We start from the raw sequence: 19,890 nt of genomic DNA on the forward strand, positions 1-19,890 counted from the left end.
TCAGTATGACAATTCCAAGATATTGAAGTCTGGTACACGGCTCTACTGTTTTGTCCCTAGCAAGGGGTACCCCAAAGCATTCGCACATAGCACGGAAAGAGTTAAGCAACTGTGCACATTCGTTGCTATCCCCCGAGCCGACAAATAAAAAGTCATCCAGATAGTGTAGGGTAGAGGAAGATGCACATTCACTCTGCAATACCCATTCTAAGAAGGAACCGAATGCCTCAAAATAATAACAGGACAGTTTGAAGCCCATGGGTAGAGCTTTATCAAAAAAATATTGGCCATCAATCATAAAACCCAGAGAATTGTACCCATGAGGGGCTACTGGAAGTAGTCTAAAGGCGGCTTCAATATCTGCCTTGGCTAGCAATGCATTTTTACCTTTATTCCTGACCAGATCAATGGCATCTTCAAAGGAACTATAGGTGACTGGCAAGAGCTCTACGGAATCGTTTAAAGAGCTGCCCTTGGGGAAGGAGAGGTGGTGTATAAGTCTGAAGGCATTCGGTTCCTTCTTAGGGATGAGACCAAGGGGGGAAATACGGAAACTAGAAAAGGGGGGGAAGTGAAAGGACCTTCTACCCGGCCTTCTCTAATTTCTTTAGCTATCTTTTGACGGACGACAGACAACCTGAGCGTAGCAGATCTAAGGTTATTAACTGTAGTGCAACCCACCCCTTTAAACTCCGGGACTTCAAACCCTTGTAGAAATCCTGACAGCAGGAGCTTAGCCATCTGTGGGTTTGGGTACGCTGCGAGCCAGGGGAGCATTTTTCCCAGCATCACCGGAGTCTTGGCCCCTGGCCAGCGCATCCCTGGCGGAAGCGGACTGCTGTGAGGCAATTTTCTTAAAACATTTTGATACTGGATGTGCTCCTCCACAATGGGCACATTCGTGTTTGTATTTACATGTGCCATACCACTTACATTGGGAATCATTGAACGCGAAACAAACTCCTTTGCGAAAGGAGCTGTTTGCAGCTGGAGTCACTGTGTTTCTAGACCTTTGTGGAATCATGAATTGAATCCATAGGCCGACATCCTTCTGCCCCCAAGATATGTTAGGGTGCAGTGCCATTTTTTGCCTGTACATTTCATCGTACAATAACCATGCATTCCCTCCAAAGTTTCGATATGCCTCTAAAATAAAGTCAATATGTTGAAACAATAACACACTATAATTAGGACACTTTTCCCCTAAGACCGCTGCATAAATACAAAAAGCTTGTAGCCAGTTGTGAAACGTTTTAACCACTGGGGGGCGCTTACGCTCCTCCTCTTTCTCATCTTTTTTCTCTACTTTGTCTTTATAGTGCGGCAATAGGGTAAAAATATCAATGTATTCCTTATTCCAAATCTTTTACTGTAATAGGTAAATGGTAACCGAGGGGAGAGATCCCACAAATCAAAGCCTCTTTAAGACACACGTCAGACACACCTGGCTTAGACACCGGAACAGCAGAAGCAGCTGCTTCACTGACAGGGGACCACACAGAGGTTAAGGCAGGCATCTCCCTATCTGGAGTAGGAGTGACCCATGCCTGTTTACATCCAGGGTTAGTAGGATCAGCAGAAACCTGACTGCGTTCACCCAGCATTCGAAAAAAGGCAGTCACACCAGAAATCACTGTATCGTCTAATGGAAAGTGCTCTGTGGAGAGGGGAGTAGGGGGGAATCCTGCTAGCAGGAGACTCACCAGACACCGGAGCGCGGATCTCCTCCTGAGTCGCGGCCCCTCTCACAAGCCCTGAGGTAATGGCAGCTGGCCCTCCTCTACTGTGCCCAGCGCGCCTCCTGCCCGTCCGTGACGGCGGCGACACTTTCTTCTTCTGTCGGCGGAGTTTGCCGGTGGCCTTGCGACGTTGCGGCGGTGGGCCATCGGGAACCGCGTCTTCGGATCTTCGCTGAGCGGAACGTCGGCGAGCCGCTGATCTCTTCTCCGGTCTGGCAGCGGCACCTTCATCTGAAGAGGATCCGTCCCTGGTGGCTTCTGCAGGTAATTCCCGACTTGTCCCCGCCACTTCGCTCCTCCGTTCCGGTGACTGCAAGTCTAGACACTGACGGAGCCAATCTTCTCCGCCCAGGCCAGTTGCTTTAGAAAGTACTTTATAGTATAATTCCTCCATGTCCACTGAACAGCTGATGATCGGGTGAGGAGAAGAGGTGAGGTAATCCTGTGAGGAGATGAGGTGAGGTAATCCTGTGAGGAGAAGAGGTGAGGTAATCCTGTGAGGAGATGAGGTGACAGGGAGATGTGTTCTTCTTGTTGCTCTCGCTGACTGAGAAGCTGTTCCCGCCTTCTATCCTATATGAAACTCTGTGGTCATGTGCTCTCCTCCTTTCCTCCAATCAGATTTCTCCAACTGCTTCTGTGGAGAGACTGCTAATCTGCCTGGCAACCGTTATGCTTCTATTACCACTAGCACAGAGTAAACACAGACCTTCCTGAATACATTAACCCTTTATCTCCGTTTTGGAAGGAGCAGAGGCAAACCCCATGAGCCCCTTACATTAAGCATTACAGGGGCTTGACAGGAGCGTAGTACATCAGGCTAGAATAGAAAAGCAGGGCTGCTGTCAGTGGGTTGTGTGGTCACATGACAGCAATGAAGGAGGTGTGTTCAGCATGGACCAATCAGGAAGTGAGAATCACAGAGCTGTGCAGAAGGACAGTGACAGAAACTTGACTATACAGCAGTGTGTATAGCTGAGTGTGTGTGCAGGAACATTATAGCAACAGTGTGTATAGCTGGGTGTAAGTGCAGGCAGAATATAGTAGCAATGTGTCTAGCTGAGTGAGTGCAGGCAATTTATAGCAGCATTGTGTATAGCTGAGTGAGTGCAGGCACATTATAGCAGAAATAGGGTGGATGGGAAACACAAGGGCTGACAGACTGTCGGAAGGGATGAGCAGGGGATAGGTTGAGAACACTATAGAAGCAACTCTGTCTCTGGGAAAAGAGGGGTTACAGCTATGCACAGTCCTGTCCCCTTATGCAAGCCCCAGCCTGCTTTTAGTTTGGAAGGTAAGGGAGACTTCCTGGGTCAGAGTACAGGGCTGTAGACCCCGCTATGCAGGGGCATAGTGGGGGGCTATCCTGGCAGTGTATATACTCTACATATAGTTAGTTTTTTTAATCATTGTTTCTCCACAGGCAGAACATAGAGGAGTTGCTTGACGCCTTCCATGAGCAGATCAGTGTGTGCCTGAAGAACCAGGTGGGTGTAGCGGAGCGCCCCCTGGGGTCATATGGAGCCGGCACTGATGTGTCATCACACAGATGTGTCCCGGGTAGCACATTTACCTGCGTACATATCCCCCGCGTACCTGCCTACGTACCCTCCGCTCACCTGCCTACGTACCCTCCGCGTACCTGCCTACGTACCCTCTCCCCTCCGCTCACCTGCCTACGTACCCTCTCCCCTCCGCTCACCTGCCTACGTACCCTCTCCCCTCCGCTCACCTGCCTACGTACCCTCCGCGTACCTGCCTACGTACCCTCTCCCCTCCGCTCACCTGCCTACGTACCCTCTCCCCTCCGCTCACCTGCCTACGTACCCTCTCCCCTCCGCTCACCTGCCTACGTACCCTCTCCCCTCCGCTCACCTGCCTACGTACCCTCTCCCCTCCGCTCACCTGCCTACGTACCCTCTCCCCTCCGCTCACCTGCCTACGTACCCTCTCCCCTCCGCTCACCTGCCTACGTACCCTCTCCTCTCCGCTCACCTGCCCACGTACCCCCTCCCCTCCGCTCACCTGCCCACGTACCCCCTCTCCCCTCCGCTCACCTGCCCACGTACCCTCTCCCCTCCGCTCACCTGCCTACGTACCCCCCCCCCCGCGTACCTGCCTGAGTACCCCCTCCCCCCCCCCCCCCGCGTACCTGCCTGAGTACCCCCTGTGAACCGGTGTATACGCTTCATCCATGGCCTCATCTCCCCCAGGGTAATCCTTACCGAGCTGCGGACCAGGTGATCAGGGTGGTGCGGAGTATCTGCAGGACAGCAGACAGCGTGGAGACGCCAGCCATAACCGAGAGTGTAAAGAAGCTGCGGAGAGCTGTCAACCTGCCGCGCAGCCGCTCTGTGGAGGTGAGGGGGCAGCTATGATGCGTTCAGTGTTGGCCCCTTGTGGCTATGGCGCGTTCAGTGTCGGCCCCTCGCGGCTATGGCGTGTTCAGTGTCGGCCCCTCGCGGCTATGGCGCGTTCAGTGTCGGCCCCTCGCGGCTATGGCGCGTTCAGTGTCGGCCCCTCGCGGCTGTGGCGCGTTCAGTGTCGGCCCTTCGCGGCTATGGCGCGTTCAGTGTCGGCCCCTCGCGGCTATGGCGCGTTCGGTGTCGGCCCCTCGCGGCTATGGCGCGTTCGGTGTCGGCCCCTTTGCGGCTATGGCGCGTTCGGTGTCGGCCCCTTTGCGGCTATGGCGCGTTCAGTGTCGGCCCCTCGCGGCTATGACTCGTTCAGTGTCGGCCCCTTTGCGGCTATGGCGCGTTCATTGTCGGCCCCTCGCGGCTATGACTCGTTCATTGTCGGCCCCCCGCGGCTATGACTCGTTCAGTGTCGGCCCCTCGCGGCTATGACTCGTTCAGTGTCGGCCCCCCGCGGCTATGACTCGTTCAGTGTCGGCCCCCCGCGGCTATGTGGAGTTCAGTGTCGGCCCCCCGCGGCTATGACTCGTTCAGTGTCGGCCCCCCGCGGCTATGACTCGTTCAGTGTCGGCCCCCCGCGGCTATGACTCGTTCAGTGTCGGCCCCCCGCGGCTATGTGGAGTTCAGTGTCGGCCCCTCGCGGCTATGACTCGTTCAGTGTCGGCCCCCCGCGGCTATGACTCGTTCAGTGTCGGCCCCCCGCGGCTATGACTCGTTCAGTGTCGGCCCCCCGCGGCTATGACTCGTTCAGTGTCGGCCCCCCGCGGCTATGACTCGTTCAGTGTCGGCCCCCCGCGGCTATGACTCGTTCAGTGTCGGCCCCCCGCGGCTATGACTCGTTCAGTGTCGGCCCCCCGCGGCTATGACTCGTTCAGTGTCGGCCCCCCGCGGCTATGACTCGTTCAGTGTCGGCCCCCCGCGGCTATGACTCGTTCAGTGTCGGCCCCCCGCGGCTATGACTCGTTCAGTGTCGGCCCCCCGCGGCTATGACTCTTTCAGTGTCGGCCCCCCGCGGCTATGTGGAGTTCAGTGTCGGCCCCTCGCGGCTATGACTCGTTCAGTGTCGGCCCCCCGCGGCTATGACTCGTTCAGTGTCGGCCCCCCGCGGCTATGACTCGTTCAGTGTCGGCCCCTCGCGGCTATGTGGAGTTCAGTGTCGGCCCCTCGCGGCTATGTGGAGTTCAGTGTCGGCCCCCCGCGGCTATGTGGAGTTCAGTTTCGGCCCCTCGCGGCTATGACTCGTTCAGTGTCGGCCTCCCGCGGCTATGTGGAGTTCAGTGTCGGCCCCCCGCGGCTATGACTCGTTCAGTGTCGGCCCCCCGCGGCTATGACTCAGTCAGTGTCGCCCCCCCGCGGCTATGTGGAGTTCAGTGTCGGCCCCTCGCGGCTATGACTCGTTCAGTGTCGGCCCCTCGCGGCTATGACTCGTTCAGTGTCGGCCCCCCGCGGCTATGACTCGTTCAGTGTCGGCCCCCCGCGGCTATGACTCAGTCAGTGTCGGCCCCCCGCGGCTATGTGGAGTTCAGTTTCGGCCCCTCGCGGCTATGACTCGTTCAGTGTCGGCCTCCCGCGGCTATGTGGAGTTCAGTGTCGGCCCCCCGCGGCTATGACTCGTTCAGTGTCGGCCCCCCGCGGCTATGACTCAGTCAGTGTCGCCCCCCCCGCGGCTATGTGGAGTTCAGTGTCGGCCCCTCGCGGCTATGACTCGTTCAGTGTCGGCCCCTCGCGGCTATGACTCGTTCAGTGTCGGCCCCCCGCGGCTATGACTCGTTCAGTGTCGGCCCCCCGCGGCTATGACTCGTTCAGTGTCGGCCCCCCGCGGCTATGACTCGTTCAGTGTCGGCCCCTCGCGGCTATGTGGAGTTCAGTGTCGGCCCCTCGCGGCTATGTGGAGTTCAGTGTCGGCCCCTCGCGGCTATGACTCGTTCAGTGTCGGCCTCCCGCGGCTATGACTCGTTCAGTGTCGGCCTCCCGCGGCTATGACTCGTTCAGTGTCGGCCCCCCGCGGCTATGACTCGTTCAGTGTCGGCCCCCCGCGGCTATGTGGAGTTCAGTGTCGGCCCCCCGCGGCTATGTGGAGTTCAGTGTCGGCCCCTCGCGGCTATGACTCGTTCAGTGTCGGCCCCCCCGCGGCTATGACTCGTTCAGTGTCGGCCCCCCGCGGCTATGACTCGTTCAGTGTCGGCCCCCCGCGGCTATGACTCGTTCAGTGTCGGCCCCCCGCGGCTATGACTCGTTCAGTGTCTGCCCCTCGCGGCTATGACTCGTTCAGTGTCGCCCCCCCGCGGCTATGACTCGTTCAGTGTCGGCCCCCCGCGGCTATGACTCGTTCAGTGTCGGCCCCTCGCGGCTATGACTCTTTCAGTGTCGGCCCCCCGCGGCTATGTGGAGTTCAGTGTCGGCCCCTCGCGGCTATGACTCGTTCAGTGTCGGCCCCTCGCGGCTATGACTCGTTCAGTGTCGGCCCCCCGCGGCTATGACTCGTTCAGTGTCGGCCCCCCGCGGCTATGGCGACTTCCTAGGTCTTAACGCTCTGAATCTCTTGTTGTGTTTTAGGGTCCCTCCAGCCCGGCAGCCTCAGACAGTGAGTATACAGGTATATGGTCCATGGTCTGTAGGATACACGGCCAGTACTGATGCATCATGGGATTTGTCCGGCAGGCTCCTCAGAACATGACAGCCCCCTGCAGGAGAGCTTGAGCCAGCTGACCACCGCTGTCCACAAGCTGCTGCAGCTGCACTTCTCCTCTGGGGTCCCTGTCCAGGACCCCCCCAGCAGCAGCCGCCCCCAGAAGGAGGCCCGCACCTCTGCCGACCACCTGCAGTTCACTATCTTTGCAGCACATGGTGTCCCCACAGGCTGGGTCTCCAGGTGAGATAAGCGGCAGCCATCATGTCTCTATACAGCTCTGATAGAAGTACATGGATACACGCGGTACTGTGCAGTTACTGTATCTCAGCCTGTTGTGTTGCAGCTTTGAGAAGTATCACATCATCTGCTCCTTACTGTACAATGGGAGGGACCTGTTCACACCCGTCCAGTCCAAGAGAGTGGGAACCTACAAGAGCTTCTTCTACCTGGTGAAATGGGACGAGCTGTGAGTACAGAGCGTCAGCCAGCTCTCCCCCCAGTATACACAGTGATCAGTCAGCTCTCCCCCCAGTGCACACAGTGATCAGCCAGCTCTCCCCCCAGTGTACACAGTGATCAGTCAGCTCTCCCCCCAGTGCACACAGTGATCAGCCAGCTCTCCCCCCACGGCACACAGCGATCAGCCAGCTCTCCCCCCAGTGTACACAGTGATCAGTCAGCTCTCCCCCCAGTGCACACAGTGATCAGCCAGCTCTCCCCCCAGTGTACACAGTGATCAGTCAGCTCTCCCCCCAGTGCACACAGTGATCAGCCAGCCCTCCCCCCAGTGTACACAGTGATCAGTCAGCTCTCCCCCCAGGGCACACAGTGATCAGCCAGCTCTCCCCCCAGTGTACACAGTGATCAGTCAGCTCTCCCCCCAGGGCACACAGTGATCAGCCAGCTCTCCCCCCAGTGCACACAGCGATCAGCCAGCTCTCCCCCCAGTGCACACAGCGATTAGCCAGCTCTCCCCCCAGTGCACACAGTGATCAGCCAGCTCTCCCCCCAGTGTACACAGTGATCAGTCAGCTCTCCCCCCAGGGCACACAGTGATCAGTCAGCTCTCCCCCCAGGGCACACAGTGATCAGCCAGCTCTCCCCCCAGTGTACACAGCGATCAGTCAGCTCTCCCCCCAGGGCACACAGTGATCAGCCAGCCCTCCCCCAGTGCACACAGCGATCAGTCAGCTCTCCCCCCACGGCACACAGCAATCAGCCAGCTCTCCCCCCAGTGTACACAGCGATCAGCCAGCTCCCCCCCCCACGGCACACAGCGATCAGCCAGCTCTCCCCCTAGTGCACACAGCGATCAGCCAGCTCTCCCCCCAGTGCACACAGCGATCAGCCAGCTCTCCCCCCAGGGCACACAGCGATCAGTCAGCTCTCCCCCCAGGGCACACAGTGATCAGCCAGCTCTCCCCCCAGTGTACACAGTGATCAGTCAGCTCTCCCCCCAGGGCACACAGTGATCAGCCAGCTCTCCCCCCAGTGTACACAGTGATCAGTCAGCTCTCCCCCCAGTGTACACAGTGATCAGTCAGCTCTCCCCCCAGGGCACACAGTGATCAGCCAGCCCTCCCCCCAGTGCACACAGTGATCAGCCAGCCCTCCCCCCAGTGTACACAGTGATCAGCCAGCTCTCCCCCCAGTGTACACAGTGATCAGCCAGCCCTCCCCCCAGTGTACACAGTGATCAGCCAGCCCTCCCCCAGTGCACACAGCGATCAGTCAGCTCTCCCCCCACGGCACACAGCAATCAGCCAGCTCTCCCCCCAGTGTACACAGCGATCAGCCAGCTCCCCCCCCCACGGCACACAGCGATCAGCCAGCTCTCCCCCCAGTGCACACAGCGATCAGCCAGCTCTCCCCCCAGTGCACACAGCGATCAGCCAGCTCTCCCCCCAGGGCACACAGTGATCAGTCAGCTCTCCCCCCAGGGCACACAGTGATCAGCCAGCTCTCCCCCCAGTGTACACAGTGATCAGTCAGCTCTCCCCCCAGGGCACACAGTGATCAGCCAGCTCTCCCCCCAGTGCATACAGCGATCAGTCAGCTCTCCCCCCAGTGCACACAGCGATCAGCCAGCTCTCCCCCCAGTGCACACAGTGATCAGCCAGCCCTCCCCCCAGTGCACACAGTGATCAGCCAGCCCTCCCCCCAGTGTACACAGTGATCAGTCAGCCCTCCTCCCAGTACACACAGCGATCAGCCAGCTCTCCCCCCAGTGTACACAGTGATCAGTCAGCCTTCCCCCCAGTGTACACAGTGATCAGCCAGCCCTCCCCCCAGTGCACACAGTGATCAGTCAGCTCTCCCCCCAGTGCACACAGCGATCAGTCAGCCTTCCCCCCAGTGCACACAGTGATCAGCCAGCTCTCCCCCCAGTGTACACAGTGATCAGCCAGCCCTCCCCCCAGTGCACACAGTGATCAGCCAGCTCTCCCCCAGTGTACACAGCGATCAGCCAGCTCTCCCCCCAGTGTACACAGTGATCAGTCAGCCCTCCTCCCAGTGCACACAGCGATCAGCCAGCTCTCCCCTCAGTGCACACAGCGATCAGCCAGCTCTCCCCTCAGTGCACACAGTGATCAGTCAGCCCTCCTCCCAGTGCACACAGCGATCAGCCAGCTCTCCCCCCAGTGTACACAGCGATCAGCCAGCCTTCCCCCCAGTGTACACAGCGATCAGCCAGCTCTCCCCCCAGTGTACACAGTGATCAGTCAGCTCTCCCCCCAGTGTACACAGTGATCAGCCAGCTCTCCCCCAGTGTACACAGCGATCAGCCAGCCCTCCCCCCAGTGTACACAGTGATCAGCCAGCCCTCCCCCCAGTGCACACAGTGATCAGCCAGCCCTCCCCCCAGTGCACACAGTGATCAGCCAGCCCTCCCCCCAGTGTACACAGTGATCAGCCAGCTCTCCCCCCAGTGTACACAGTGATCAGCCAGCCCTCCCCCCAGTGTACACAGTGATCAGCCAGCCCTCCCCCCAGTGCACACAGTGATCAGCCAGCCCTCCCCCCAGTGTACACAGTGATCAGTCAGCCTTCCCCCCAGTGTACACAGTGATCAGCCAGCCCTCCCCCCAGTGCACACAGTGATCAGCCAGCTCTCCCCCAGTGTACACAGCGATCAGCCAGCCTTCCCCCCAGTGTACACAGTGATCAGCCAGCCCTCCCCCCAGGGCACACAGCGATCAGCCAGCTCTCCCCCCAGTGTACACAGTGATCAGCCAGCCTTCCCCCCCAGTGTACACAGCGATCAGCCAGCTCTCCCCCCAGTGTACACAGTGATCAGCCAGCCCTCCCTCCAGTGCACACAGTGATCAGCCAGCCCTCCCCCCAGTGTACACAGTGATCAGTCAGCCTTCCCCCCAGTGTACACAGTGATCAGTCAGCTCTCCCCCCAGTGTACACAGTGATCAGTCAGCTCTCCCCCCAGTGCACACAGTGATCAGTCAGCCCTCCTCCCAGTGCACACAGCGATCAGTCAGCTCTCCCCCAGTGTACACAGTGATCAGTCAGCCCTCCTCCCAGTGCACACAGTGATCAGTCAGCCCTCCCCCCAGTGTACACAGTGATCAGTCAGCCCTCCTCCCAGTGCACACAGCGATCAGTCAGCTCTCCCCCAGTGCACATAGTGATCAGTCAGCCCTCCTCCCAGTGCACACAGCTATCAATCAAATGTCGAACGTTCAGGTTCGGATGGATTCGAGCATGCTCGAGGTTCTCTCATCTTATAGTGATACATGTACAGGAGTGTATCTCAGCCCAGTATTTGATCCTCTTGTTCCGGTTGGTTTTGCAGGATTATCTTCCCGATGCCGATGGCTCAGCTCCCCCTGGAGTCCGTCCTGCAGCTGAAGATGTTCGGGATCCTGAACCCCAACAGTGGTGGCTCCCCCGACTCCAACAAGCAGAGGAGGGGGCCCGAACTTCTGGGCCAGGTCTCCTTACCCCTCTATAACTTCAAGAGGTGAGTGACGGGCAACTTATGCCTTCGATTTGTCATATGTAAACGCTCCAGCCCATTATCTCAGAGCCTGCCCGTCTTGCCACGAGAACAGAGCGAATCTCTTACACTGCCTCTGGTCGTGTCCAGAAGTGACTAATGTTTGGGTGTTAGCGTTTGCATATGCCAAACAGGTTTGGAAGGTTGTGCTACCGTTCACCCCCCAAACTGCGGTATTTCATATCCTCTCACTAGACACGCCAGGCCTGGAACTGAATCATACCCCCATTCTAATTATCCATAATTTCCTCTTGGTGGTAAAAAAGTGTCTCCTCCGTCACTGGCTGCAGCCCTCCGTACCGACACTAGGAGAGATAAATGATACTATCAATCAGCTACTGATTTTAGACAGAACGACACAAAGAAAAGAGCGCCAAAGGTTTTTTTCGGAAATGGAAAGCATTTATTGAGCATCATTATACATCTGCTGACATTGAGGAATTGATGCTGATGTTTAAATATACAGAGTGGTACAATAAGGAGGCACTGAATCTGGGCAAATGGCGGCTGCCTGACAGGAGGGATGACGCTTAACTAGACCCCTGTGGACGAGAGAGGGGGGGGGGGAGGAGGGAGGGGGACCTTAGTTGGGTTAAGGGGTATGTTAATGATCAGTACAAATGTTTTTCTTAGTACAAAATCTCCGCACTGAGAGATTGCCAGAGACTGCTCAGCCACTGAGGGGTAACTGAGTGAGGGTCTCCAGAGAGAGACTGCCAGAGACTGCTCAGCCACTGAGGGTAACTGAATGAGGGTCTCCAGAGAGAGAGACTGCCGGGTGTCAGTCATGCGGGCAGACTCTGCCGGGTGTCAGTCATGCGGGCAGACTCTGGCGGGTGTCAGTCATGCGGGCAGACTCTGGCGGGTGTCAGTCATGCGGGCAGACTCTGGCGGGTGTCAGTCATGCGGGCAGACTCTGGCGGGTGTCAGTCATGCGGGCAGGCTCTGGCGGGTGTCAGTCATGCGGGCAGGCTCTGGCGGGTGTCAGTCATGCGGGCAGGCTCTGCCGGGTGTCAGTCATGCGGGTAGGCTCTGCCTGGTGTCAGTCATGCGGGCAGGCTCTGCCTGGTGTCAGTCATGCGGGCAGGCTCTGGCGGGTGTCAGTCATGCGGGCAGGCTCTGGCGGGTGTCAGTCATGCGGGCAGGCTCTGGCGGGTGTCAGTCATGCGGGCAGGCTCTGGCGGGTGTCAGTCATGCGGGCAGGCTCTGGCGGGTGTCAGTCATGCGGGCAGGCTCTGGCGGGTGTCAGTCATGCGGGCAGGCTCTGGCGGGTGTCAGTCATGCGGGCAGGCTCTGGCGGGTGTCAGTCATGCGGGCAGGCTCTGGCGGGTGTCAGTCATGCGGGCAGGCTCTGGCGGGTGTCAGTCATGCGGGCAGGCTCTGCCGGGTGTCAGTCATGCGGGCAGGCTCTGCCGGGTGTCAGTCATGCGGGCAGGCTCTGCCGGGTGTCAGTCATGCGGGCAGGCTCTGCCGGGTGTCAGTCATGCGGGCAGGCTCTGCCGGGTGTCAGTCATGCGGGCAGGCTCTGCCGGGTGTCAGTCATGCGGGCAGGCTCTGCCTGGTGTCTGGTTCTGTTACACCAAAGGCCAAGTACGTTCAGTCACTCATGATATTATTATAAAGATGGAGCAGATATACTTCAAGTGTCCACTGGTGATCAAGACAAAAGCCGGGCTCCTCCTGTGATATGCTCAAGCTGTCTTTGTGACTGGTTGAATATGAGGACAGTGGCCATGCCATGGTGACTGGTTGAATATGAGGACAGTGGCCATGCCATGGTGACTGGTTGAATATGAGGACAGTGGCCATGCCATGGTGGTTGGTTTAATATGAGGACAGTGGCTATGCCATGGTGGTTGGTTTAATATGAGGACAGTGGCTATGCCATGGTGGTTGGTTTAATATGAGGACAGTGGCTATGCCATGGTGGTTGGTTTAATATGAGGACAGTGGCCATGCCATGGTGGTTGGTTGAATATGAGGACAGTGGCCATGCCATGGTGACTGGTTGAATAAGAGGACAGTGGCTATGCCATGGTGACTGGTTGAATATGAGGACAGTGGCTATGCCATGGTGACTGGTTGAATATGAGGACAGTGGCTATGCCATGGTGACTGGTTGAATATGAGGACAGTGGCTATGCCATGGTGACTGGTTTAATATGAGGACAGTGGCCATGCCATGGTGGTTGGTTTAATATGAGGACAGTGGCCATGCCATGGTGGTTGGTTTAATATAAGGACAGTGACCATGCCATGGTGGTTGGTTGAATGTGAGGACAGTGACCATGCCATGGTGGTTGGTTCAATGTGAGGACAGTGGCCATGCCATGGTGACTGGTTGAATATGAGGACAGTGGCTATGCCATGGTGACTGGTTAAATATGAGGACAGTGGCTATGCCATGGTGACTGGTTGAATATGAGGACAGTGGCCATGCCATGGTGGTTGGTTTAATATGAGGACAGTGGCCATGCCATGGTGGTTGGTTTAATATGAGGACAGTGGCCATGCCATGGTGATTGGTTTAATATGAGGACAGTGGCCATGCCATGGTGGTTGGTTGAATGTGAGGACAGTGACCATGCCATGGTGGTTGGTTCAATGTGAGGACAGTGGCCATGCCATGGTGACTGGTTGAATATGAGGACAGTGGCTATGCCATGGTGACTGGTTGAATATGAGGACAGTGGCTATGCCATGGTGACTGGTTGAATATGAGGACAGTGGCCATGCCATGGTGACTGGTTGAATATGAGGACAGTGGCTATGCCATGGTGACTAGTTGAATATGAGGACAGTGGCTATGCCATGGTGACTGGTTGAATATGAGGACAGTGGCCATGCCATGGTGACTGGTTTAATATGAGGACAGTGGCCATGCCATGGTGGTTGGTTTAATATGAGGACAGTGGCCATGCCATGGTGGTTGGTTTAATATGAGGACAGTGGCTATGCCATGGTGATTGGTTTAATATGAGGACAGTGGCCATGCCATGGTGGTTGGTTTAATATGAGGACAGTGGCTATGCCATGGTGATTGGTTTAATATGAGGACAGTGGCCATGCCATGGTGACTGGTTGAATATGAGGACAGTGGCTATGCCATGGTGATTGGTTGAATATGAGGACAGTGGCTATGCCATGGTGACTGGTTGAATATGAGGACAGTGGCCATGCCATGGTGACTGGTTTAATATGAGGACAGTGGCCATGCCATGGTGGTTGGTTTAATATGAGGACAGTGGCCATGCCATGGTGGTTGGTTTAATATGAGGACAGTGGCTATGCCATGGTGGTTGGTTTAATATGAGGACAGTGGCTATGCCATGGTGACTGGTTGAATATGAGGACAGTGGCCATGCCATGGTGGTTGGTTTAATATGAGGACAGTGGCCATGCCATGGTGATTGGTTTAATATGAGGACAGTGGCCATGCCATGGTGACTGGTTGAATATGAGGACAGTGGCCATGCCATGGTGACTGGTTTAATATGAGGACAGTGGCCATGCCATGGTGGTTGGTTTAATATGAGGACAGTGGCCATGCCATGGTGGTTGGTTGAATGTAAGGACAGTGACCATGCCATGGTGACTGGTTGAATATGAGGACAGTGGCTATGCCATGGTGACTAGTTGAATATGAGGACAGTGGCTATGCCATGGTGGTTGGTTGAATATGAGGACAGTGGCCATGCCATGGTGACTGGTTTAATATGAGGACAGTGGCCATGCCATGGTGGTTGGTTTAATATGAGGACAGTGGCTATGCCATGGTGATTGGTTTAATATGAGGACAGTGGCCATGCCATGGTGGTTGGTTTAATATGAGGACAGTGGCCATGCCATGGTGACTGGTTGAATATGAGGACAGTGGCCATGCCATGGTGGTTGGTTGAATGTAAGGACAGTGACCATGCCATGGTGACTGGTTGAATATGAGGACAGTGGTCAAACTTCAATCCCTTCAGTTTGTCATAACATAAGATTAATTACCCTGAACTTGAATCTGCGACTAGGCCAGCTCCATATGATGGTACCTCGCCAGTTCCTATACCACTAATGTGTGGAGAGGATGAAAATGAAGTAGAATCTGAAGTCGATGGAGCTGAGGCTACTGGAGAAGACATGGAGACCTGAAGATGAGGATGTACCTGACGGAGCAGCCAGAGCCAAAGACTATGGAGCTGTAGGTACTGGAGAAGACATGGAGACCTGAAGATGAGGATGTACCTGACGGAGCAGCCCGAGCCAAAGACTATGGAGCTGTAGGTACTGGAGAAGACATGGAGACCTGAAGATGAGGATGTACCTGACGGAGCAGCCAGAGCCAAAGACTATGGAGCTGTAGGTACTGGAGAAGACATGGAGACCTGAAGATGAGGATGTACCTAACGGAGCAGCCCGAACACTTTACTCCACATGATATAAATGATCTAATCAGAAACCTTTCATTGTCATGTGATGAAGCTGAACATCTTCCATCTAGGTCACAGGTACGGAACCATGGCTCTCCAGCTAACGCTTTGTCCAGGCGTGATGGGAGTTGTAGTTCTGCAAGAGCTGAGGAGCCAAGGTTTCCCATCCCTGAACTAGGATGATATCATCGTAAAGAAAAATTTTCTGTTTCAAAGTGTTATTGCCGAAACTGATGTAACACTCGAACGCAATTTTTCACGTCTGATGAACAATGTTGTGTTGTAACGATGTGAACGGCCTCTCTGAAGAACTGGATCTGAGATTGTTGATTTGTATATTGACTCATCCTAGAGACGTGTGAAAGCAGAAGATGTGAGACCATCAACCTCTATAGCTCAATCATCATCCATAGGAAAGTTATGGAGATCTGGATGCTATAAAATATAACATCATGGCTGATGGGATAGCTGCCGTACGATATAACATGGATGATGGGATAGCTGCCGTACGATATAACATGGATGATGGGATAGCTGCCGTACGATATAACATGGATGATGGGATAGCTGCCGTACGATATAACATGGATGATGGGATAGCTGCCGTACGATATAACATGGATGATGGGATAGCTTCCGTACAATATAACATAATGGGATAGCTGCTGTACGATATAACATGGATGATGGGATAGCTGCTGTAGGATATAACATGGATGATGGGATAGCTGCTGTAGGATATAACATGGATGATGGGATAGCTGCTGTAGGATATAACATGGATGATGGGATAGCTGCCGTACAATATAACATGGATGATGGGATAGCTTCCGTACAATATAACATAATGGGATAGCTGCTGTACGATATAACATGGATGATGGGATAGCTGCTGTAGGATATAACATGGATGATGGGATAGCTGCTGTAGGATATAACATGGATGATGGGATAGCTGCCATACAATATAACATGGATGATGGGATAGCTGCCATACAATATAACATGGATGATGGGATAGCTGCCGTACAATATAACATGGATGATGGGATAGCTGCCGTACAATATAACATGGATGATGGGATAGTTGCCATACAATATAACATGGATGATGGGATAGCTGCCATACAATATAACATGGATTATGGGATAGCTGCCATACAATATAACATGGATGATGGGATAGCTGCCATACAATATAACATGGATGATGGGATAGCTGCCATACAATATAACATGGATGATGGGATAGCTGCCATACAATATAACATGGATTATGGGATAGCTGCCATACAATATAACATGGATGATGGGATAGCTGCTGTAGGATATAACATGGATGATGGGATAGCTGCTGTAGGATATAACATGGATGATGGGATAGCTGCCGTACAATATAACATGGATGATGGGATAGCTGCCGTAGGATATAACATGGATGATGGGATAGCTGCCGTACAATATAACATGGATGATGGGATAGCTGCCGTACAATATAACATGGATGATGGGATAGCTGCCATACAATATAACATGGATGATGGGATAGCTGCCGTACAATATAACATGGATGATGGGATAGCTGCAGAGATGGAAGGGATAGCTGTGAGGTCTCTCAGACATGCTATGGGACAGTAGATCTCCAGTAGAGCGTTATGTTCCTGGTGATTGGGGACGGAGAGAGATCTCTGCTCTGGGTGGAGACCATGTGCAGCAGAATCCATTGGATTCTTTCTTCTCCCGATACATATAATGTGGGGATCGGTTAAACACTTTGTGTAAGTCACGGCAAAGAGGCATTCACCGGTGTTCTAGAAGATTCCCCAGGGTTCCATTAGATTCCCCAGACATTTTCCAGCATCTCACCAGGGGTATCTGCTGGTCCTCACATTGGAGAGCTGCTGGGAGATGCTGTGTATGAAGGATCTCTGAGAGAACCGAGAAGCTTCACATGGATCTGGGATCCCTCTCTGGGATAGGTGGACGGAGCTGCTGCCGGATGTGGGATAGGTGGACAGAGCTGCAGCTGGATCTTGGATCCCTCTCTGGGATAGGTGGACGGAGCTGCTGCCGGATCTGGGATCCCTCTCTGGGATAGGTGGACGGAGCTGCTGCCGGATCTGGGATCCCTCTCTGGGATAGGTGGACGGAGCTGCTGCCGGATCTGGGATCCCTCTCTGGGATAGGTGGACGGAGCTGCTGCCGGATCTGGGATCCCTCTCTGGGATAGGTGGACGGAGCTGCTGCCGGATCTGGGATCCCTCTCTGGGATAGGTGGATGGGGCTGCCGCCAGATCTGGGATAGGTGGACGGAGCTGCTGCCGGATCTGGGATCCCTCTCTGGGATAGGTGGACGGAGCTGCTGCCGGATCTGGGATCCCTCTCTGGGATAGGTGGACGGAGCTGCTGCCGGATCTGGGATCCCTCTCTGGAATAGGTGGACGGAGCTGCTGCCGGATCTGGGATCCCTCTCTGGGATAGGTGGACGGAGCTGCTGCCGGATCTGGGATCCCTCTCTGGGATAGGTGGACGGAGCTGCTGCCGGATCTGGGATCCCTCTCTGGGATAGGTGGATGGGGCTGCCGCCGGATCTGGGATAGGTGGACGGAGCTGCTGCCGGATCTGGGATCCCTCTCTGGGATAGGTGGATGGGGCTGCCGCCGGATCTGGGATAGGTGGACGGAGCTGCTGCCGGATCTGGGATCCCTCTCTGGGATAGGTGGACGGAGCTGCTGCCGGATCTGGGATTCCTCTCTGGGATAGGTGGATGGGGCTGCCGCCGGATCTGGGATAGGTGGACGGAGCTGCTGCCGGATCTGGGATCCCTCTCTGGGATAGGTGGACGGAGCTGCTGCCGGATCTGGGATCCCTCTCTGGGATAGGTGGACGGGGCTGCCGCCGGATCTGGGATAGGTGGACGGAACTGCTGCCGGATCTGGGATCCCTCTCTGGGATAGGTGGATGGGGCTGCCGCCGGATCTGGGATAGGTGGACGGAGCTGCTGCCGGATCTGGGATCCCTCTCTGGGATAGGTGGACGGAGCTGCTGCCGGATCTGGGATCCCTCTCTGGGATTGGTGCACCTTTTACGTTCACATTTAGATTTCTTCCCTCAGAATATTGGGGGGAAGTGATCAGCAAGGCGAGCGCTCTCTCCCGGGTTACTGAAGTAATGGCGCACCGCTGCCGGGGATTCTGGGATGACTCAATGATGGCAGAAGAGGACAACCCGGAAAAACAGGGAGACTATATACAGGGACATCAGCTACAGGGACACTATATACAGGGACAGCAGCTACAGGGACGCTATATACAGGGACACTATATACAGGGACAGCAGCTACAGGGACACTATATACAGGGACAGCAGCTACAGGGATGCTGTATACAGTCACAGCAGCTACAGGACAAAAAAAAGATGTATAAAAGAACCAAGTAACCTGCAATGATTACATAGAATATATTTTTGTAGACCTGTGTTATTGATAGGACAAATAGCATCCTGAGGGGCGGAGAGTGAAAGGATGATGGGTGATGAGTGATGAAGATGATGGTGAGTGGTGGTGGTGATAATGATGATGGGTGATGAGTGGATGATGAATGATTTATGTGATGAGTGATGGTAGAGGATCATTTATGTGATGAGTGGATGATGAGTAATGATGGGTGATGCTGGATGATGATGAGTGATGATAATAGTGGGTGATGAGTGGATAGTGATGATGGGTGTACCATAGGGATAAGTGAATTATATGAAAAGAGAAATGGCTGAAGAATTTCAGGAGTTCATTATTGTCTACTGACTCGGATACACCGCCTGTTTGCATTTGTGTGTATCGCTGTGACTCGGATACACCGCCTGTTTGCATTTGTTTGTATCGCTGTGACTCGGATACACCGCCTGTTTGCATTTGTGTGTATCGCTGTGACTCGGATACACCGCCTGTTTGCATTTGTGTGTATCGCTGTGACTCGGATACACCGCCTGTTTGCATTTGTGTGTATCGCTGTGACTCGGATACACTGCCTGTTTGCATTTGTGTGTAGCGCTGTGACTCGGATACACCGCCTGTTTGCATTTGTGTGTATCGCTGTGACTCGGATACACTGCCTGTTTGCATTTGTGTGTATCGCTGTGACTCGGATACACTGCCTGTTTGCATTTGTGTGTATCGCTGTGACTCGGATACACCGCCTGTTTGCATTTGTGTGTATCGCTGTGACTCGGATACACCGCCTGTTTGCATTTGTGTGTATCGCTGTGACTTGGATACACCACCTGTTTGCATTTGTGTGTATCGCTGTGACTCGGATACACCGCCTGTTAGCTCTCATGTGTGTATCGCTGTGACTCGGATACACCACCTGTTAGCTCTCGTGTGTGTATCGCTGTGACTCGGATACACCACCTGTTAGCTCTCGTGTGTATCTCCCCTCCAGGGCACTGACACGTGGCACCGCCCTGCTAAACCTGTGGACATCCTTCCTGGGCAACACAATGCCTGCCGCCAGCCTGGGGAGGAAGACCCCTCAGCTGCAGAAGCTGGTGCTGCAGGTAAGAGGTGTAAAGGTGTGTGTGTGTGTGGGGGGGGGGGGGGGGCAGGTAAGAGGTGTGTGTGTGTGTGGGAGGGGGGCAGGTAAGAATGTGTGTGTCGGAGGGGGCCAGGTAAGAGGTG

General features: G+C 55.1%; 1 protein-coding gene across 1 annotated transcript in view; it reads left to right on the top strand.

The window, feature by feature from the left end:
* The window catches only part of PIK3C2A (phosphatidylinositol-4-phosphate 3-kinase catalytic subunit type 2 alpha), a 98,572-nt gene that overhangs the window by 50,993 nt on the left and 27,689 nt on the right, over positions 1 to 19,890 (top strand). Inside the window, exons 9-15 of the mRNA XM_069964984.1 lie at positions 3,163 to 3,226; positions 3,953 to 4,099; positions 6,710 to 6,737; positions 6,815 to 7,025; positions 7,129 to 7,251; positions 10,594 to 10,761; positions 19,655 to 19,769. Of these exons, the coding sequence (XP_069821085.1) occupies positions 3,163 to 3,226; positions 3,953 to 4,099; positions 6,710 to 6,737; positions 6,815 to 7,025; positions 7,129 to 7,251; positions 10,594 to 10,761; positions 19,655 to 19,769 (856 nt within the window). The remainder of the gene's footprint in view (positions 1 to 3,162; positions 3,227 to 3,952; positions 4,100 to 6,709; positions 6,738 to 6,814; positions 7,026 to 7,128; positions 7,252 to 10,593; positions 10,762 to 19,654; positions 19,770 to 19,890) is intronic.

Source organism: Dendropsophus ebraccatus, chromosome 4, assembly GCF_027789765.1.
Source record: "Dendropsophus ebraccatus isolate aDenEbr1 chromosome 4, aDenEbr1.pat, whole genome shotgun sequence".
NCBI classification, from domain to species: domain Eukaryota; kingdom Metazoa; phylum Chordata; class Amphibia; order Anura; family Hylidae; genus Dendropsophus; species Dendropsophus ebraccatus.